General features: G+C 39.9%; 1 protein-coding gene across 4 annotated transcripts in view; it reads left to right on the top strand.

The window, feature by feature from the left end:
* Positions 1–16586, top strand: part of KHDRBS3 (KH RNA binding domain containing, signal transduction associated 3) — a 185602-nt gene that overhangs the window by 88017 nt on the left and 80999 nt on the right. For all 4 annotated transcript variants that reach the window (XR_014309145.1, XM_082721608.1, XM_082721610.1 and 1 more), the window contains exons 4-5: positions 1630–1776; positions 14563–14702. Coding sequence is in view for 3 of the 4 variants with exons in the window: in XM_082721608.1 (XP_082577734.1) it covers positions 1630–1776; positions 14563–14702 (287 nt within the window). In the remaining variant the exon portion in view is untranslated. The remainder of the gene's footprint in view (positions 1–1629; positions 1777–14562; positions 14703–16586) is intronic.

Genomic DNA, 16586 nt, shown 5'->3' with positions numbered 1-16586 from the left:
ATTAGAATAATAGTCTATAGTTGGCCTAAAAGAATCATTCTTCTTATGCGTGACCAAGTGTGAAGGAAATGCAGAGGATATTATGGTAGCTTATATTCGTCCTCCTTGCTTCAAACATTTTTCCTTTTCCTTCAGTTTCTGAGCTACTTTCTGTAAATGCGAAGGCAACTGGCATATACTCAGTCCTGGCGTGTGTAAAGCAGTGTGCTGGGTGTGTGTATGTGATCTCCTTCACCAGGCATTTATGGAAAGTTGGTCCTTTCACTCTTCTCAGTGGTCCTATATTAATACACTTATGTTAACACCAACCTGAGTTTTCAAATTAAGGGTTGGGTTACATTTCGTCAGTCTAAACAAATGCACCTGGTGTCTGGCACAACTACGCTTTGGGCATATCTGACTCAAAACCCCATGTCCTAGTCATGCTCTAGATGGAGATCTCTCTTTCTTTAAAAGCAATCAGATTAGTGAAGTAACATCGGTTGAAGGCTTAAATGGTGAAATCAAGGGTGCTTGTGCCTCTTTGATCTCTTGGCCTATGGTGGAATTAAAAGGTGTTGTTGCCAGGAGTTCTGGGGTTCTCCTTCTCATGGGTTTGGTATTTTAAAGAGGCTGGGAAGGTTTCCCTGTTTTGGAAGTCACTCTAGGTGTAGGTACCTACTCATCTTAATCTGTCTGTATGATTTGAATGTTGGAAACAAAGACTTTTAAAAGACCCAGATTTTGTCATTTTAATGCCACTATAATGAATCACCACTATAATGAATACTAGTTAGGAGAAAATAATGGACCAAAACCATTTGTCTCTTGCTGACTGGTCTAGGTTTTTTTCCTCCTCTTTTTTCCCCCTGAATTTCATTATGTAAACAAACAAACAAAAAAACACTTTTTAAAAAAATGTGTATCATAATTTTGTTATATCCTGTAATAAAATCTTTCATTTTTTTTTTTTTTCACTGTTTTATCCTCAGACACAGGGCCTGGCATATAGAAATTTTTTTTGAATGAATGTATGAATGAGCAAATGAACATAGAAACGATGAATAATGTTTACCTATTCATTCAGAAGCAGTTGTAGAGTGTCAGCTGTATACCAAGCACTTTTCTTAGACAAGGAAAATGAGCGCCAAAGAAGACAATCATGGTTTTTGTTCTGTTGCAATCACCTCCAGTGAGGAAAATTAGATAATAATCAAGTAAACAATAGGTATTTTCAGTAATTTGACAGTGGAAATGGTTTGTGGCAGCATCACGGATACTCACCATAACCGGTGCAGAGGGAGCTTAGGAGATGAGCCGGCTGGACCGGGGGTCTGAGCAGCCGCTGGATGGGTGTCAGGCTGGGGGAGACGGGAGGAGACAAAGCAGCCGGAGCGTATGGCCGAGGGTCTCCCTCTAGGCCAGAGGCAGGAGCTGAGACTTATTCCAGTAGAATCTCGAAGCCTTGGGTGTTTTCATGGAAGGTGGGCATGGCAGGATCAGATTTGTGTTTGAATCCTTCCTCCTGAGGGTGCTGCTTGCCCTTGAGCAAACCTTCTGTGATGGCTGCGTGCTGGATCAGCTCTGTGGAGCGTTCCTGTGTCTCCTCTTACACAGACACCCTTTCAAGCATGGTTTTTCTTTCTTCAGGAAGAAGAGTTGAGGAAAAGTGGAGAGGCCAAGTACTTTCACCTCAATGATGACCTCCATGTTCTCATTGAAGTCTTCGCTCCACCAGCAGAAGCATATGCCCGGATGGGACACGCACTGGAAGAAATCAAAAAGTTCCTCATTCCTGTTAGTACAGTTTTCCTTGATAGTTAATTTATACTTTAAAAGCTCTTCCTTTATTTTAATCCTTGGTAATGCTTACCAGTAAGTATTATTTACACAGCATTTTATTTGTTAAAATTGTCCCTGGGAATTGGCGTTTTTCTTTCTTTATAAATGAGGCAAGGTATTTTTAAAGAGATTAGATAATACTGGTAAGGCTACACAGCCAAGAAAGTTGAAGAGCGTAAGCACTAGTTCAAGTTTTAGAACTCACACGTCCTAAGCCTTTTTGTGACACTAAAATCACCTACAAATCCATTGTTCTCCAAAATTAACATACTAGTTTGCAGCAAGCGCTGTGTGTGGTGTTGCACCAGCAGACATAAATAAAAGACCGAGGCATCCTCTCCAGGGCAATGCAGTATAGGGGAAGAGAGAAGCCTAAGCCAGTGGTCTCAGTATAGCATGGTCAGCATAACTACAGACGTACGCATTCAAGGAGCACAGAGAAGAAAGGCACCATGCTGACAGTTAGCTGGCTTCTGCCAAGTGTTTTATGCTTTGTTTTCTTGTTTATTTTTTGTTTTTGTTTTTAGGACTTTTATTTATTTGAGAGAGTGAGAGATCACAGAGGGGTAGAGAGAAGTAGGCTCCCTGTTGAGCAGAGAACTGATGCAGGGCTCGGTCCCAGGACCTTGAGATCATGATCTGAGCTGAAGGCAGAGGCCTAACTGACTGAGCCACCCGGGTGCCCCTTATGCTTTGTTAATATAACAATTGTTCTTCTGTTTTAACCCTTCCCAGACACTTTGGCATTGCTAAGAATGTGAAAACTTAAAGAGAACGTACCCATACCTCTATTAGGAAAGTTAATTTAGGTTTTTTATATAATTTACATGTACTAGATTTAAAACAAAAGAAAAAAAAACAGACATTGAACACTTTGGTTCTTTAGACAATTTATATAGAGAAGCTGTCCTATTGCCAGACAGTTGCCTGAGGTAGGACTGAGTTCAGCAATCCCAGGCTGGTCTAGTGGGTTGGCTTATATACACAGGTGTGTACATACACAGCACATGCATCAAGACTATATTATCTGTGAGGAAAACTGTTGAATTTATAGGGAAAGGATATTTTAAGTCATGATTGCCTTGGAAAAGGTGAGACATGGATCCTATAAGTTATTTTACTTGGGAGCTGAAAATGGTTCAACTTCCTTAATTCCCTAAGGCCAATATGAAGATCCATTTATTCATTTACTTTTTTATTTAGTTTTATTTTTTTAGAGAGGAAGGAGAGAGAAGGTGAGGGAGAGAGAATTTTTTTCAAAGATTTTATTTATTTATTTGACAGAGAGAGACAATGAGAGGGGGAACACTAGGCAGAGGGAGAGGGAGAGGGAGAAGCAGGCTCCCCATGGAGCAGGGAGTCTGACGTGGGGCTCAATCCTGATCCCAGGGTCAGGACCTGAGCTGAAGGCTCACACCCACCTACTGACTAAGCTGGCCAGATGCCTCGAGAGAGAGGATCTTAAGCAGGCTCCAGTCTCACAGGGCTTAGTCTCACAACTCTGAGATCGTGACTTGCGCCAAGTCAAGAGTCAGAAGCTTAACCAACCCTGCCAACCAGGTTCCCCTGTTCATTCAGTGTAGAAACAAAGTTTTTAGTACTTCCTATGTGATAGATACATGGGAAGTAATAAAAGAATTCTTTTTTTCTGCCCCTTTAGAGTCTATGTAATGGGAGGACAGGTAAGAGTCAGATGTTCATACAAACTACTCTGTTCATATAAGCTACTCTGACAAGACTAAGAAGTTTAATGTCTTAGTGGTCATTCAGTGTGGACTAGGGAGTGCTGACCTAGCCATGGGGGCTGCCACAGGACGTCCCACACCATCCCCTTTAGCCTTCTCCCCCAGGACATGGATCTGACTTCTCTCCCCTTGAACCTGGGCTGACCAGGAGAACTCTGCTCAACCCAGAGTCACAAAAATTTTCTGCTGTGTTTTCTTAATATTTTTAGTATTAGTTATTTCATTTAAGCCTATGATGAATTTCAGGTTAATTTTTATGTATGGTATGAAGTTAGGATCTGGGTCTGTCTTTTTCTGTGTTGATATCCGGCTGGTTATCCCAGCACCGTATGTTGAAAAGGCAGTCCTTTTCCTGTTGAACTGCAACCCCGTTGTTGAAAATCCACTGAAAGATCTCTGGATTTGTTTCCGCATTCTCAGTTTGTTCCATTGATTTATATGCCTGTCCTTATGCCAGTGTCATGCTCTTAATTACTTTAGCCTTCTAGCAATTTGGGTTCAAATCCAGGTTATTGATGCTTTTTTAAAGAAAAAGTTTTATCTCAAAATTGTTGTGGCTATTCCAGTTCCTATGCATTTCTACATGTATTTTGGATTGGCTTGTCAATTTCTGCAAAACAAACAAACAAACAGAAACCTCCAAAGGTTTTGATAGAGGATTGAATCTGTAGCTCAGTTTGGGGATAATTTCCATCTTAATACTTAGTTTTCTCGACCATGACTGTGAAGTGTCTATTTAACAGATATTTTTTGTTTCCTTCCACAGTGTTTTATAGTTTTCGAGGTGCCAGTCTTAGACTTCTTTCATTAACTTTATTTCTAAGTATTCTATACTTGTCGATGCTGTTGTGAATGGGGCTTTCAAAATTTCATGTTCGGGGCGCCTGTTTGGCTCAGTGGGTTGTGTCTCTGCCTTCGGCTCAGGTCATGATCTCAGGGTCCTGGGATCAAGCTCTGTGTCAGGCTCTCTGCTCAGCAGGGAGCCCACTTCTCTCTCTGCCTGCCTCTCTGTCTACTTATGATCTCTCTCTCTAGGTCAAACAAAATCTTAAAAAAAAAAAATGTCATGTTCAGGGGCACCAGGGTGGTGCATTGTTTGAGCATCTGACTCTTGGTTTCAGCTCAGGTTAGGATATCAGGGTCCTGGGATCAAGCCTCACATCAGGTTCCAGGCTTGTGAGGGAGTCTGCTGGAGATTGTCTCTCCCTCTCCCTCTGCCCCTCCCGCACGTGTTCCCTTTAACCCTTTCTCTCAAATAAGTAAATAAATCTTTAAAAAAATTTCATTTTCAGATGGTTACCAGGATATGGAAATGCAGTTGATAATCAGTGTATAAAATGCAGTTGATAATCAGTGTATAAAAGCCTTGTGATTATATTGGTCTGTTGCTTTGGCTTTTATGGAATCATTAGGATTTTCTACATACAGAATCATGTTATCTGTGGAAAAAGTAAGTTTTATTTCTTCGGTTGAAATCTTAATGCCTTTAGTTTTTTATTTTATTCTTCCTCCATCACACTGACTAGAACTTTGGATGCGTTGTTGAGCAGGAATGGTGAAGGTGGAACATCTTTGCTTGTTGCTCTTAGTCTGTCACCATTAAATATGACGCCAGCTGTAAGCTTTCCCTTGCTGCCCTTTACCTTGTGGAGGAAGTTCTCTCCTGTTCCTGGGTCTTGAGAATATTATCGTGGATGAGTGCTGGATTTTGCGAGTTGTTTTTTCTGCCTGTTGAAATGATCATGTGATTTATCCCCCCCCCCTCTTTTTTTTTTTAATAATAGTGTATGGCATTAGTTGGTTTTCAGTTGTTAAGCCAACCTTGCATTCCCAACTGAAATCCCACTTGGTCATATTACATGTTGCTAGGATTGATTTGCTAGTAGTTTATTAAAGATCTTTACATCTATAATCATGAGGGATATTGGCTAGTAGAGCAATATTTCCATAACCTTTGTATTAACCCACACATTTACTATTTCTGGTGCCCTTCGTTACTTCCTGTGGATAGAGTCGCCATATGGTACTACCCCTTTTCAGCCCAAAGGACTTCCTTTAGTCTTTCTTGTAACCTTGATCTGCTACCTCCCAAAATTGTTTTTTTTTTTTTTTTCCTCAGAATGTCTTTATTTCACCTGTCCTCTAAACGATAGTTTATATAATTCCTGGCTGACAGTTTTTTCTTTCAGGTGGTAGAGACCACCAGTCTGCACTTTTTGGACTTCGTTATTTTTGATGAAAAAAGTCCTTAATGATTTTGTTGTTTGGTACATGATCTGTTGCTTTTCTCTTGCTGCTGCCAACATTTTGTCTTTCATTTTCATTAATTGGACTGTAATTGTGTATGCTTATCCTTCTTACTCATTAAGCTTTGTGGATCCATAAGTGTACATTTTTCTTGAAATGTGGAACGTTTTCAGCCATTGTTTCTTTAGGATTTTTTGCCTTTTTCTTTCTCCTCTGCTCCCATCAGTCCTGGAGTCCCCTGACTCGTGTGCTGGTGTGCTTGACGGTGTTTGACACATCTCTGAGGCTCCTTTCTCTTCATCCTTCCTTCTCTGTGTTCCTGACTGGGTAATTTTAACTGGCTTATCAAGTTTGTAGACTCATTCTTTTGCCATCTCAAATCTGTTGTTAAACTCCTTTGGTTAAATTTCATTGTAGTTGCTGTACTTTCTCTCTTTTTTTTTTTCTTTTAATCTTTCTCTCTCTCTCTCTTTTTTTTCTCCCCAACATCTTGGACCCTCTCCAAGACAGTTTCTTCCTACTGCTCACCTGCTTGCTTGCTTGCTTGCTTTCTCTGTATATGGGTCACATTTTCTTGTTTCTTTGCATGTCTCTTAACTTTTCTTTTCGTAAGAACTCCACACTTCAGATAACATATTATAGCACATTTGCATTCTGATTCATTTTAGTCTCCAGGGTTGTTGTTGTGGGTTTTTTTCCCTTCGTTTCTAGTGATTTAGTTGGACTAAATGTGCAGTCTGTCTACTTCATGGTTTATGGCTTGGTTCATTTTTCACCTCACTTGTATTCTAACCTGGGCCACTGGCTGCGCCCTCGGCATCAGCATCACTCGCGGTTAACCAAAGGCCGTGCTAACACGCATGTGTTGATAAGGATTCCAGCCTCTGCTGATGGAACTGGGGGGAGCGCCCATAGGCTGGTCAGTTGTCCCAGCTGCCCTAGTCTTGACTTGTGACTTGAGGTCTTGATCTCTGTATGTCCTTTACACATGCCTAGAGTCACTGTTGGGAAGGGATGGGAGGGTGGGGGGGAGCTTTACACTCTCTTCAGGCCTTATATTCAGCAGAGATGTGCAGAGAACACATCAGGACTCTCCATGACTGTTAAGTTTCTGGCTAGTCCTCCAGTCTGTTGCTTGCCCCACCCCAAACCTGAATATTAGGCTTGCTAATTCACTGGAATTTTATGTATTTGCTACCAGAATTATTACTGATATTGACAGTGCTGTTGGGCATGTTTTGTTTTGTTTTTTTTTTTCCCACACTTTGTTCCAAATTAAGTGAACTTCCTCCTGCAGCAAACTATTGGTTTTCATGCCCTTCCCTAGCAGTGGAACTGACACGTCATCTGGAGTGGGGAAGAGGGATGGCAGCCTCCCCAGAAAAAATGCCAGACTCCCACGTTTTGTACCTGACACTAATAAAGTTACTGTGTTTTCACTTTTTTATGCAACTTCAGTCAGTTCCCAGAGTTCGGAAATGGTTTTTTTTTTTTTTTTAAGATATAATTGGTTTTTTAAAGATTTTATTTATTTATTTATTTGACAGCGAGAGAGAGAGAGAGAGAGAGAGACAGCAAGAGAGGGAACATAAGCAGGGGAGTAGGAGAGGGAGAAGCAGGCTTCCCATCGAGCAGGGAGCCTGATGCAGGGCTTGATCCCAGGACCCTGGGACCATGACCTGAGCTGAAGGCAGATGCTTAACAACTGATCCACCCAGGTGCCCCTGAAATGGTTGATTTTAACTGTGTGGTCAGCTTTTATTGTTGCTTTTTATGGAAAGGTTTTACTAAGCTTCATGTTTAGCTATATCACAAGTCCTATATTCTCTCATAACATTTATTTTTTGAAATCTTAAAGAGTATTTTGGACCTCTGACCATATGAGGATGTATAAAATTTCCCTTCATTCTTTTTGATGTCTGTATATTTCATCATATACATGTTCTAGAAGTATGTATTCAGTCTTCAAATAATGAGCATTTATGTTATTTCTGTAGATTATAATATAGACTTTGATCCCACGATTAGTTTTGACATAATCATTGGTGTATTTGGGCAGATATATCTGAAGAGAACATTCATAGCTGAGTATCCACTAAATTTTAATGAATTATTTTTAATTATTTCATTTAAAAAGTTTTTTTCCCATTCTCTAGGCTAACACATCTAAGTATGTTCTGAATTTACTGGACAGGAAAATCCCACGTGTACCTGTGTAATTAGAATTCTGATCACTTTTCCACTCTTCACAATTGATGACATGTTTGAATTAGTGTGATAATATTTTCACTTTTCTGATAGGAAGTTAAAATGTTAATTTACTAATGACTAGTTTAAAATGTAGAATTATCATTTAGTCTGTGTGCTAATATATGTCACTTGGTTTCTCGCTTGATTTCAAATCATCATATTACAGACCAAGAAAACTATAACTACAATGATTTTTATCAATAGTCCTATCTGACAGAAACAGTTCCCTAAAATTTTAAAAAGTTGTCTTACATCACAAATGTGATGAGTCCAGTTCATTAAATTCAGGCTTAACCCAGATGTGTTGACTCAAATTCCATAATTTGTTTCTGACTACACAGTCTGTCTTTTTGAGAATGTATCTTTACAAAGGTGATGTCTAAAATGGGCTTTCATTCTAATTTTTGTGACACCATTGTAATCACTTAGAGCAGTTTCTTTTTCCGTTTAAAATTTTTAATGGTATTTTTGGATGCTGTGTTCTTTTCCCATGAACCTATTTTGGAACCACATACAGTTTTGTGTCACACCTCCTTGCACTTTCCAACAGGGCAAATATTTAGCATTTATGTAGCACATTTTCACATTTTATTTAGCATGTGCTTTACAAATAATTTATGAATCTTCACACATTTTTAGTAAAATGGTAAGGAGCATATTAAAAGGCTTATTTTAGAGAGGGTGAAATAATGATAGATTGAAATGAGTCTTTTGAGATCATAGTGCCCTAAATAAGTTAGAGAAAGAACCTCCGTCTGCAAGAAAACCTAGACGCCTGGTCGTGTGCCCGTCCCACTAATCATGGCAGGTTGAATTTGCCTCTGCAAGTGTTTGCTTCTTATGGTTTCAGCCTTCTCTGGACTTTCTTTTCGACTGATGTTCACACTACTTTTCCTATTCCACAGTGCCTTCCACGACAGAATTCAAGTCATTTTTTATACTCTGCTTTTGGAAAAGTAAGGAAGAGATAGCAGATATTTTATTTTTTAATAAGTGCATGAAGTCTATTTCGTATTTTAAACTCTAAATAATTCAGGAAACTGTTGCCCCTGAATCTTTTATTCACACTTGTATCGTAAGAGCCTCCATTCCTCACTCCAGGGGCAGTCCCTCCTCTTCCTCTTCATGGAGCCACACAGCTGGAGAACCTGCCTGCCTGCTCTGTGTCTGTGACTTTGTCCCCCTCCCTCTCCCTTCCCCTGAGATGGATTCCAGCTCCGCCCTTCCCAAAACTACCCTTGCTGAAGTCAGTATTGGCTTTACTCTTGGATCCTGTGGGATCCCATGGGATGCAGCATTGACTTCCTGTGTTTTTCATGCTAGGCTGAACTCCGTGTCCCTCTCAGGTGCTTGCCTCCCCTTATCCATCTCCCCTGGGTGGCTTTTCTTCTGTTACCGTGCATAGCTGTCCAGAGCCCTTCTCCTGCTCCAGTAACATGTCCCAAACAATCCTGCTTATTGCTGACATTTGTACACAGATGATTTCTTGCTAGAGGTCCCCGCAAAAGCTCATTAATTCTCTAGAAGGACCCATAGGACTCAGACAATTGGTTATACACTGTGATTATGGATTATTTCCACAAAAGGATACAGATCAAAATCAGAAAAGGAGCACAGGGAAAAGTCTGGCCTGGGCTTCCAAGGGTCCCTTTGCGGGGAATTCCGCAGGAACATGTTTGATTCTTCCAGCAGTGATGCGCGACAACACACACAACAACTAGTGAGGCTCCCCTGCGCCATGGCGTGCATGGTTTTTATTTTATTTTTTTTAAAGATATTATTTATTTATTTGACAGAGACCGAGATCACAAGTAGGCTGAGAGGCAGGCAGAGAGAGGGGGAAGCAGGCTCCGCACCAAGCAGAGAGCCCAGTGTGGGGCTCAATATCCCAGGACTCTGAGATCATGACCTGAGCCAAAGGCAGAGGCTTAACCCATTGAGCCACCCAGGCACCCCGCTGCACGGTTTTTTTTTTTTTTTTTTTTTTTTTTTTTTTTTTTAAAGATTTTATTTATTTGTCAGAGAGAGAGCGAGAGCAAGCATAGGCAGACAGAGTGGAAGGCAGAGTCAGAGGGAGAAGCAGGCTCCCTGCGGAGCAAGGAGCCCGATGTGGGACTCGATCCCAGGACGCTGGGATCATGACCTGAGCCGAAGGCAGCTGCTTAACCAACTGAGCCACCCAGGCGTCCCCCGCTGCACGGTTTTTATTGGGGATCCATCACGTACACATACGGCGCCCCTGGTCTGAACTCAGCTGCGCCCAGTCCAGCACCACCACGCCACTTCCTGAGCCAAAACAAAGGTTCCCCACTGATCCCATCACTAGGGCAGACTTGGTTGGCCCCACTGCACCACTTGGCCTCAAACCCACGCATACAGAATCTCTTAGCAGGCGGTCCCCTCTGTGGGCTTCGAGGTTGTCTTCCGGGGGCCAGCCACAGGCCCACCTTGACGACCGCACCTGCTCGGTGCTGTGTAGCACCTGAGCAACCCTTCCTTGTCCACTTCTGTATCCATATCTTTAACTTCTAAATTTCTAGTTTTTATATCTGATTTTTACAGGACCTCTCAGAATTAATGTGTCATAAGCCAGTGTGGAGTCAACCTGTACCAAACTGATTACAACATGATATATTATCCCTCTTATTTTCCAGATGTCCACTGACATTCTTGACTTTGCTGATATACCTCTGCCATCTAGGATATTACCATTTCTAAGAAAAATTAAACATTATAAATAACACCAAAACTACCTTTCTTCATCCTGCCTGCCACTTCTGTACTCCAGGTTGTCCTTACCACATACTGGAATTATCAGCTTCCATCTGGGATTTCTGCCTCTAGTGTGCTTTTTTCCATGTAATATCTTTATGGAGATCTAAATCACATCACATAAAATTCACTCCTATAACGGATATAATTCAGTGGCTTTTCGTGTATTCATAGAGTTCTGTGGCTGTTACCATAACCCAAGACCATTTTTATTACCCCCAAGTAAACCTCGTAATGAACAGTGACTTCCCATTCTTCTTCCTCCCTAGTCAACCACTCACTCACTTTTTTGCATTTTACGCAGCCTTTATGGAGATAAAATTCACATACCCTACAGTTCACCCATTAAACGCACAGAGTTCACTGGATTGTTGTGCGCTCACAGTTATGGAGCCATCACTACAATCTGTTTTAGATTTTCATCATTCCTCAGAGCAACCCCATACCTTTGAGCAAGCAGTGCCCATTCCAGTCCCCTGCTGTCCCTCAGCTCTCTGTCTCATACCACCAATAATCTGTCTCTGTGGACTTGCCTGTTTTTGACATTTTGTGTAAAACGGAACAGTATGTGTAGTCTTTTGTCCTGCGTTCTTTCATTCAGCGCATTGAAGCTGCTTTTCATTGCTGGGTGATATTCCATTGTATGGATATGCTATGTTTTATTTGTCCATTCTTTATTAGTCAAGGACTTCGGTTGGGATTATTTGTACTTTCTGGCTATTATCAAGAATGCTGCTGTGAACATTTGTGTACTGATTTTTGGAGGGATGTATGTTCTCACTTTCTTGGGTCTGACCCAAAAGTGGAATTATTAGGTTTCATGGTAGCTCTGTGTTAAACATTTTTGAGGGGCGCCTGAGTCACTCAGTGGGTTAAGCCTCTGCCTTCAGCTCAGGTCATGATCTCAGGGTCCTGGGATGGAGCAGGATGGTCCGGCGGGGATCCTGCTTCCCTCTTTCTCTCTGCCTGCCTCTCTGCCTACTTGTGATCTCTCTCTCTCTCTCTCTCTCTCTCTGTCAAATAAATAAATAAAATCTTTAAGGAAAAAAAAAAAGTATTTTTGAGGTAGTGCTAACTGGTTTTTCCAAGTGGCTGGACCAGTTTTCATTGCCGCCAGCAAGGTGTAAGACTTCCATTATCTTCAGTGTTCTTATTACTATAGTACCACTTGTTAAAGAGAGTGTTTGAACATCAATCTATAGTAACTTATTTCTGGGCTCCCAATTCTATTTCACTGATCTTTATGTCTACCCTTTAAGCCAGTACTGCACAGTCTTTGTTACTATGGCTTTGTGGTAAGTTTTGAAATGGGATTATATTAGTCCTCCAATTTTGTTCTTTTTTCTTAAAATTATGCTGGATATACTGGATATGCTGGATATACTAGGTCCCTTGGATTTTCATAGAAATTTTAACAAAGAAGCCAGTTGGGATTTTGATAGGGATTTCCTCATCTCTGTAGATCAGTCTGGGAGGTGGGACAGTAAGGTAGAGATATTGTCATCATAACAATATTAGGTCCTCCTATCCATGAACATTGGGTATGTTTCCATTTACTTAGATTTTAAAAAATTTCTTCCAATAGTATTTTGTTGTACAGTATACAAATCTTGCTCTTATTTTTTAATTTATTCCTATGCTGTTCTTTATGATACTTTAAGTGGAATTATTGTCTTAATTTTATTTTTGTTTTGTTCATAAAGAAATAAAATTGATTTTGGTATATTGATCTCATTATATCCTGAAACCTTTTGTAATGTGATTATTTAATAATGTTTTTGTGGATTCTTTTGATTTCTATATACAGGGTTATCCCATCTATGAATAAAGGTTGTTTAGTTCTCCCCTTCGATCTGAACGCTATTTATTTGTTTCTTACATTATTGTCCCGACTAGAACCTCAAGTGTGATGTTGGATAGAAGGGGTGAGAGTAGACATCCTTATCTTGTTCCTCATCTCAGGATGATTCTTCTACATTTTTACTATTAAATATGGTGTTAACTCTGGGATTTCTTAGTTGTTGAGTGTTTGTATCATTAAAGTATTGGATTCTTCTCACAAGTGATTTGGTTTCTTTGTATTAAAATAATCGTTTTTTTGTTCCTTATTCTGTTTTTATGCTGTTATATTAATTGATTTTTTTTTATATTAAGGCAACTAGCAATTCTGGAATAAGTTTTACTTATTCTTGTGTATATTTCCCCCTTTTATTTTGTTCATGCTGTTGGATTTGGCTTCCTAATTTTTTTGAGAGCCTTTGTTTCTGTGTTCATAAGGATATTCATTTATAGGTTTCTTTTCTTGCAATGTCTTTGTCTGTTGTGGTCCCTGACAGTACTGGCTTTATAGAAACAGTGAGGAAGTACTCCCTCTTCTTTCATTTTTCTCGAAGTTTGTGAAGGATTAGCATTAATTCTTTATTAATTATTTGTAGAATTCATCATTAAAGTTTTGTGGGCCTAGGCTTCTCTTTGCAGAACACTTAATGAGTACTAATTTAGTCTCTTGGCTTATCTATCAGATTTCCCATTTCTTCTTCAGTCAGTTTTGGTAATTTGTGTCTTTATAGAAATTCATCCGTGTCTTTCTGTCATCTTAGTTACCTAATTTGATAGCATCCAATTGTTCATAATATTTCTAAAACACAAACCTAGATATGCAACTTTCTTCCTTAAAACTCTAAAGTGCCTTTTAGTACCCTTAATTTTAAACCTTTAAAGTTATATTTAAAATGACTGAAGACTTTGTTTAATTTGCTTTCTGCTTTCCTTTCCACTTTGAGCCCAACCCCCCTCCCCCAAAAAACACACCCCAAGTTGATCTTGTAATTCAGCCGTATGGCACTTCTTCATGTTCCCTGGACACCATTTCTTTAGGTCTTAAAATGTGCTTTTACCTCCAGCTACAGTACTGTACTGCCCCTCTTCTGGTAGTTAGTTCACACTCATCCTTAGATGATACTTCTTTTGGGAACCTGCTCTTCTTGCCTACAGCTGAGTTACAAGACTTTCCTTTTTGACAGTTTAGACCTGAACTTTCGTTTTATTGTAAAACAGATCACACTTCTTGATGATTCTTGAGTGGGGTTGGAGATAATCGGGAAGGGAGTACTCAAGGATGGCTCCCTGGGTTTTTCAGTTGAGTATTTAAACAGTCGTAAGATAAAGAAGAGCAAGTCTCCAAGAATAAGATACATTCAGCTTTGAAAATGGTGCGTTTTTCTAGTATAATATCCAAATGGAAATGTACAAGAAGAACGTGTCCGCGTGGTTTTTAATTCCAGTAAAGCTCTCCTGTTGTATGTATGTCCTCCTCCTTTGTGAGATTGTGAGCTCCTTGGCTGTAGGGAGCCAGGCTTCCTCCTCTAGCTCTTTTAGTGGTCCTTCACAGATCGCGGTAACTACTAGTTGAACTGAGTTGTAAGTAACAGTGCCATGTGTCTGTATATGGTATTTTAACTTGCTTATAAGTATCTTACTTGGAAAGTAGGCCCAGCAGAAGGAATAATGGCTGATTGTAGAAAATTATAGTTTGGTAAAAATACGCTCCCCCCCTTTTTTATAACAATTTATTGATGCATTTTCATTTCAACAGTCTCAAATCTTATTTTATGAATTCAGCTATTTACTTGTCCTTTCTTCTATTAAAAATTGTTTTATTCTTGTCCTAAATACTTTTGTATTTTTCACATGAGCTGAGTTATGTTGTCCTCTGTCTTCTGTGTAGGACTATAATGATGAAATCAGGCAAGCCCAGCTCCAAGAATTAACATATTTGAACGGTGGTTCAGAAAATGCGGATGTACCAGTTGTTCGAGGGAAACCCACCTTGCGTACAAGAGGTGTACCCACCCCAGCAATAACCAGGTAGGTGTTATTAATTGACTTACTTTTTTTGTCATTAGAATAGGGTACCATGGCAACCATTTTAATGTGTCCTTTATTAATAGTCAAACAGCTCTATCAGTATATCCTCACAAAGCCTGCAAGAATATATTCACACATTATGATGTTGTAATTAAGGGGATTCACTTTGCTTGGAGTGAGATATTCCTGGGTTTAAATAGAACCTGTACCACTTACTGGCTGATGACTATAGGCAAGTTTATTTATCACTCTAATATAAATTTTTTTTTAATATTTTATTTATTTATTTGACAGAGACACAGTGAGAGAGGGAACACAAGCAGGGGGAGTGGGAGAGGAAGAAGCAGGCTTCCTGCTGAGCAGGGAGCCCAGTGCGGGGCTCCATCCCAGGACACTGGGATCATTACCCGTTGCGTAAGCAGATGGCTAACTACTGAGCCACTCAGTGCCCCTAATATTAATTTTTAAATTTTTTTAAAATGAGGCTTGTTTTAAAATAGTAATATTGATACGCAAATTGAAGTCTTGGAAGCATGTGCCTTCCCCATTGAGTACAGGATTAGGCCAGTTCTTTGCCACATCTCTGGTGTTGAGCACCATGTCAGGCACCAAGTGAGTATCCAGAAGCCTGTTGTCATTTTATTCACTGTGAATGCTCTGTGGTATCTGAAAACTCCTCAGCTGGTCCAGATACACAGAATTTTTTTTCTGTCTTTGGACTGATGACTACTTTTAATATGAAAAATGAAATCAGAGAGAAAGACAAACCGTGAGAGAGACTGGACTCCAGGAAACAAAGTGAGGGTTATGGAGGGGAGGGGCGTGCAGAGGTGGGGTGACTGGGTGGTGGGTATTAAGGAAAGCATGTGTTGGGATGAGCACTGGGTGTTATACACAACTAATGAATCGTTGAACACTACAACAAAAGCTTATGATGTGCTTTATGTTAGCTAGCTGAACATAATGAAAAATAAAAAATGTTTTAATGAATTCATAAGACAGTTTAAATATATTGAGATGTATCTCAGATATATTTTAAAATATTTTTAATTTTTTAATCTTTGCATCCAAAAAGAACTCAGTAGAAAGAAGTAGCAGATTTTTCACTGGTGACTACATATATATTTTTTCAGATCGATTTTGAATGAAATAATTTCAAATAGCATTCTTTTATATCTCCAACTTATTTAGGAGAATAAAAGTCAGTTTTCTTTTTTCCTTTTTTTTTTTTTTTTTAAGATTTTATTTATTTGTCAGAGGGAGAGAGAGCGAGCACAGCAGACAGAATGGCAGGCAGAGGCAGAGGGAGAAGCAGGCTTCCCGCTGAGCAAGGAGCCTGATATGGGACCCGATCCCAGGACGCTGGGATCATGATCTGAGCCGAAAGCAGCTGCTTAACCAACTGAGCCACCCAGGCATCCCAAAAGTCAGTTTTCTTATTGAGTGTTGTTGATCAGTGTATGGTCAAAGAGAGCAAATTACAAACAGGTGTTCTTGCAATGTAAAATAAACAGATCTGCTCATGGAACCAAGTGCGTTTATTCTATTAAAAAAGGCTAATAATGGATCGCTGTTGATGGTTTAATGAAATAATTTATGTAGGTGTTCAGTAAATGGTAAATTTCTCTCATTTTTATTTCTTCTACCATTAAATTTACTTTATTTATTTGACAGGGAGAGACATAGGGAGAGAGGGAACACAAGCAGGGGGAGTGGGAGAGGGGGAAGCAGGCTTCCTGCCGAGCAGGGATCCTGATGTGGGGCTCGATCCCAGGACCCTGGGATCATGACCTGAGCCAAAGGCAGAAGCTTAATTACTGAGCCACCCAGGTGCCCCTAAATTTACTTTAAATCATAAGAAATTCCAGTTGACCCTTGACCATT

Source organism: Mustela nivalis, assembly GCF_964662115.1.
Source record: "Mustela nivalis genome assembly, chromosome: 2".
Lineage (NCBI taxonomy): Eukaryota > Metazoa > Chordata > Mammalia > Carnivora > Mustelidae > Mustela > Mustela nivalis.
The sequence above is the reverse complement of the archived record's forward strand: the minus strand, read 5'-3'. Positions and strand labels throughout refer to the sequence as shown.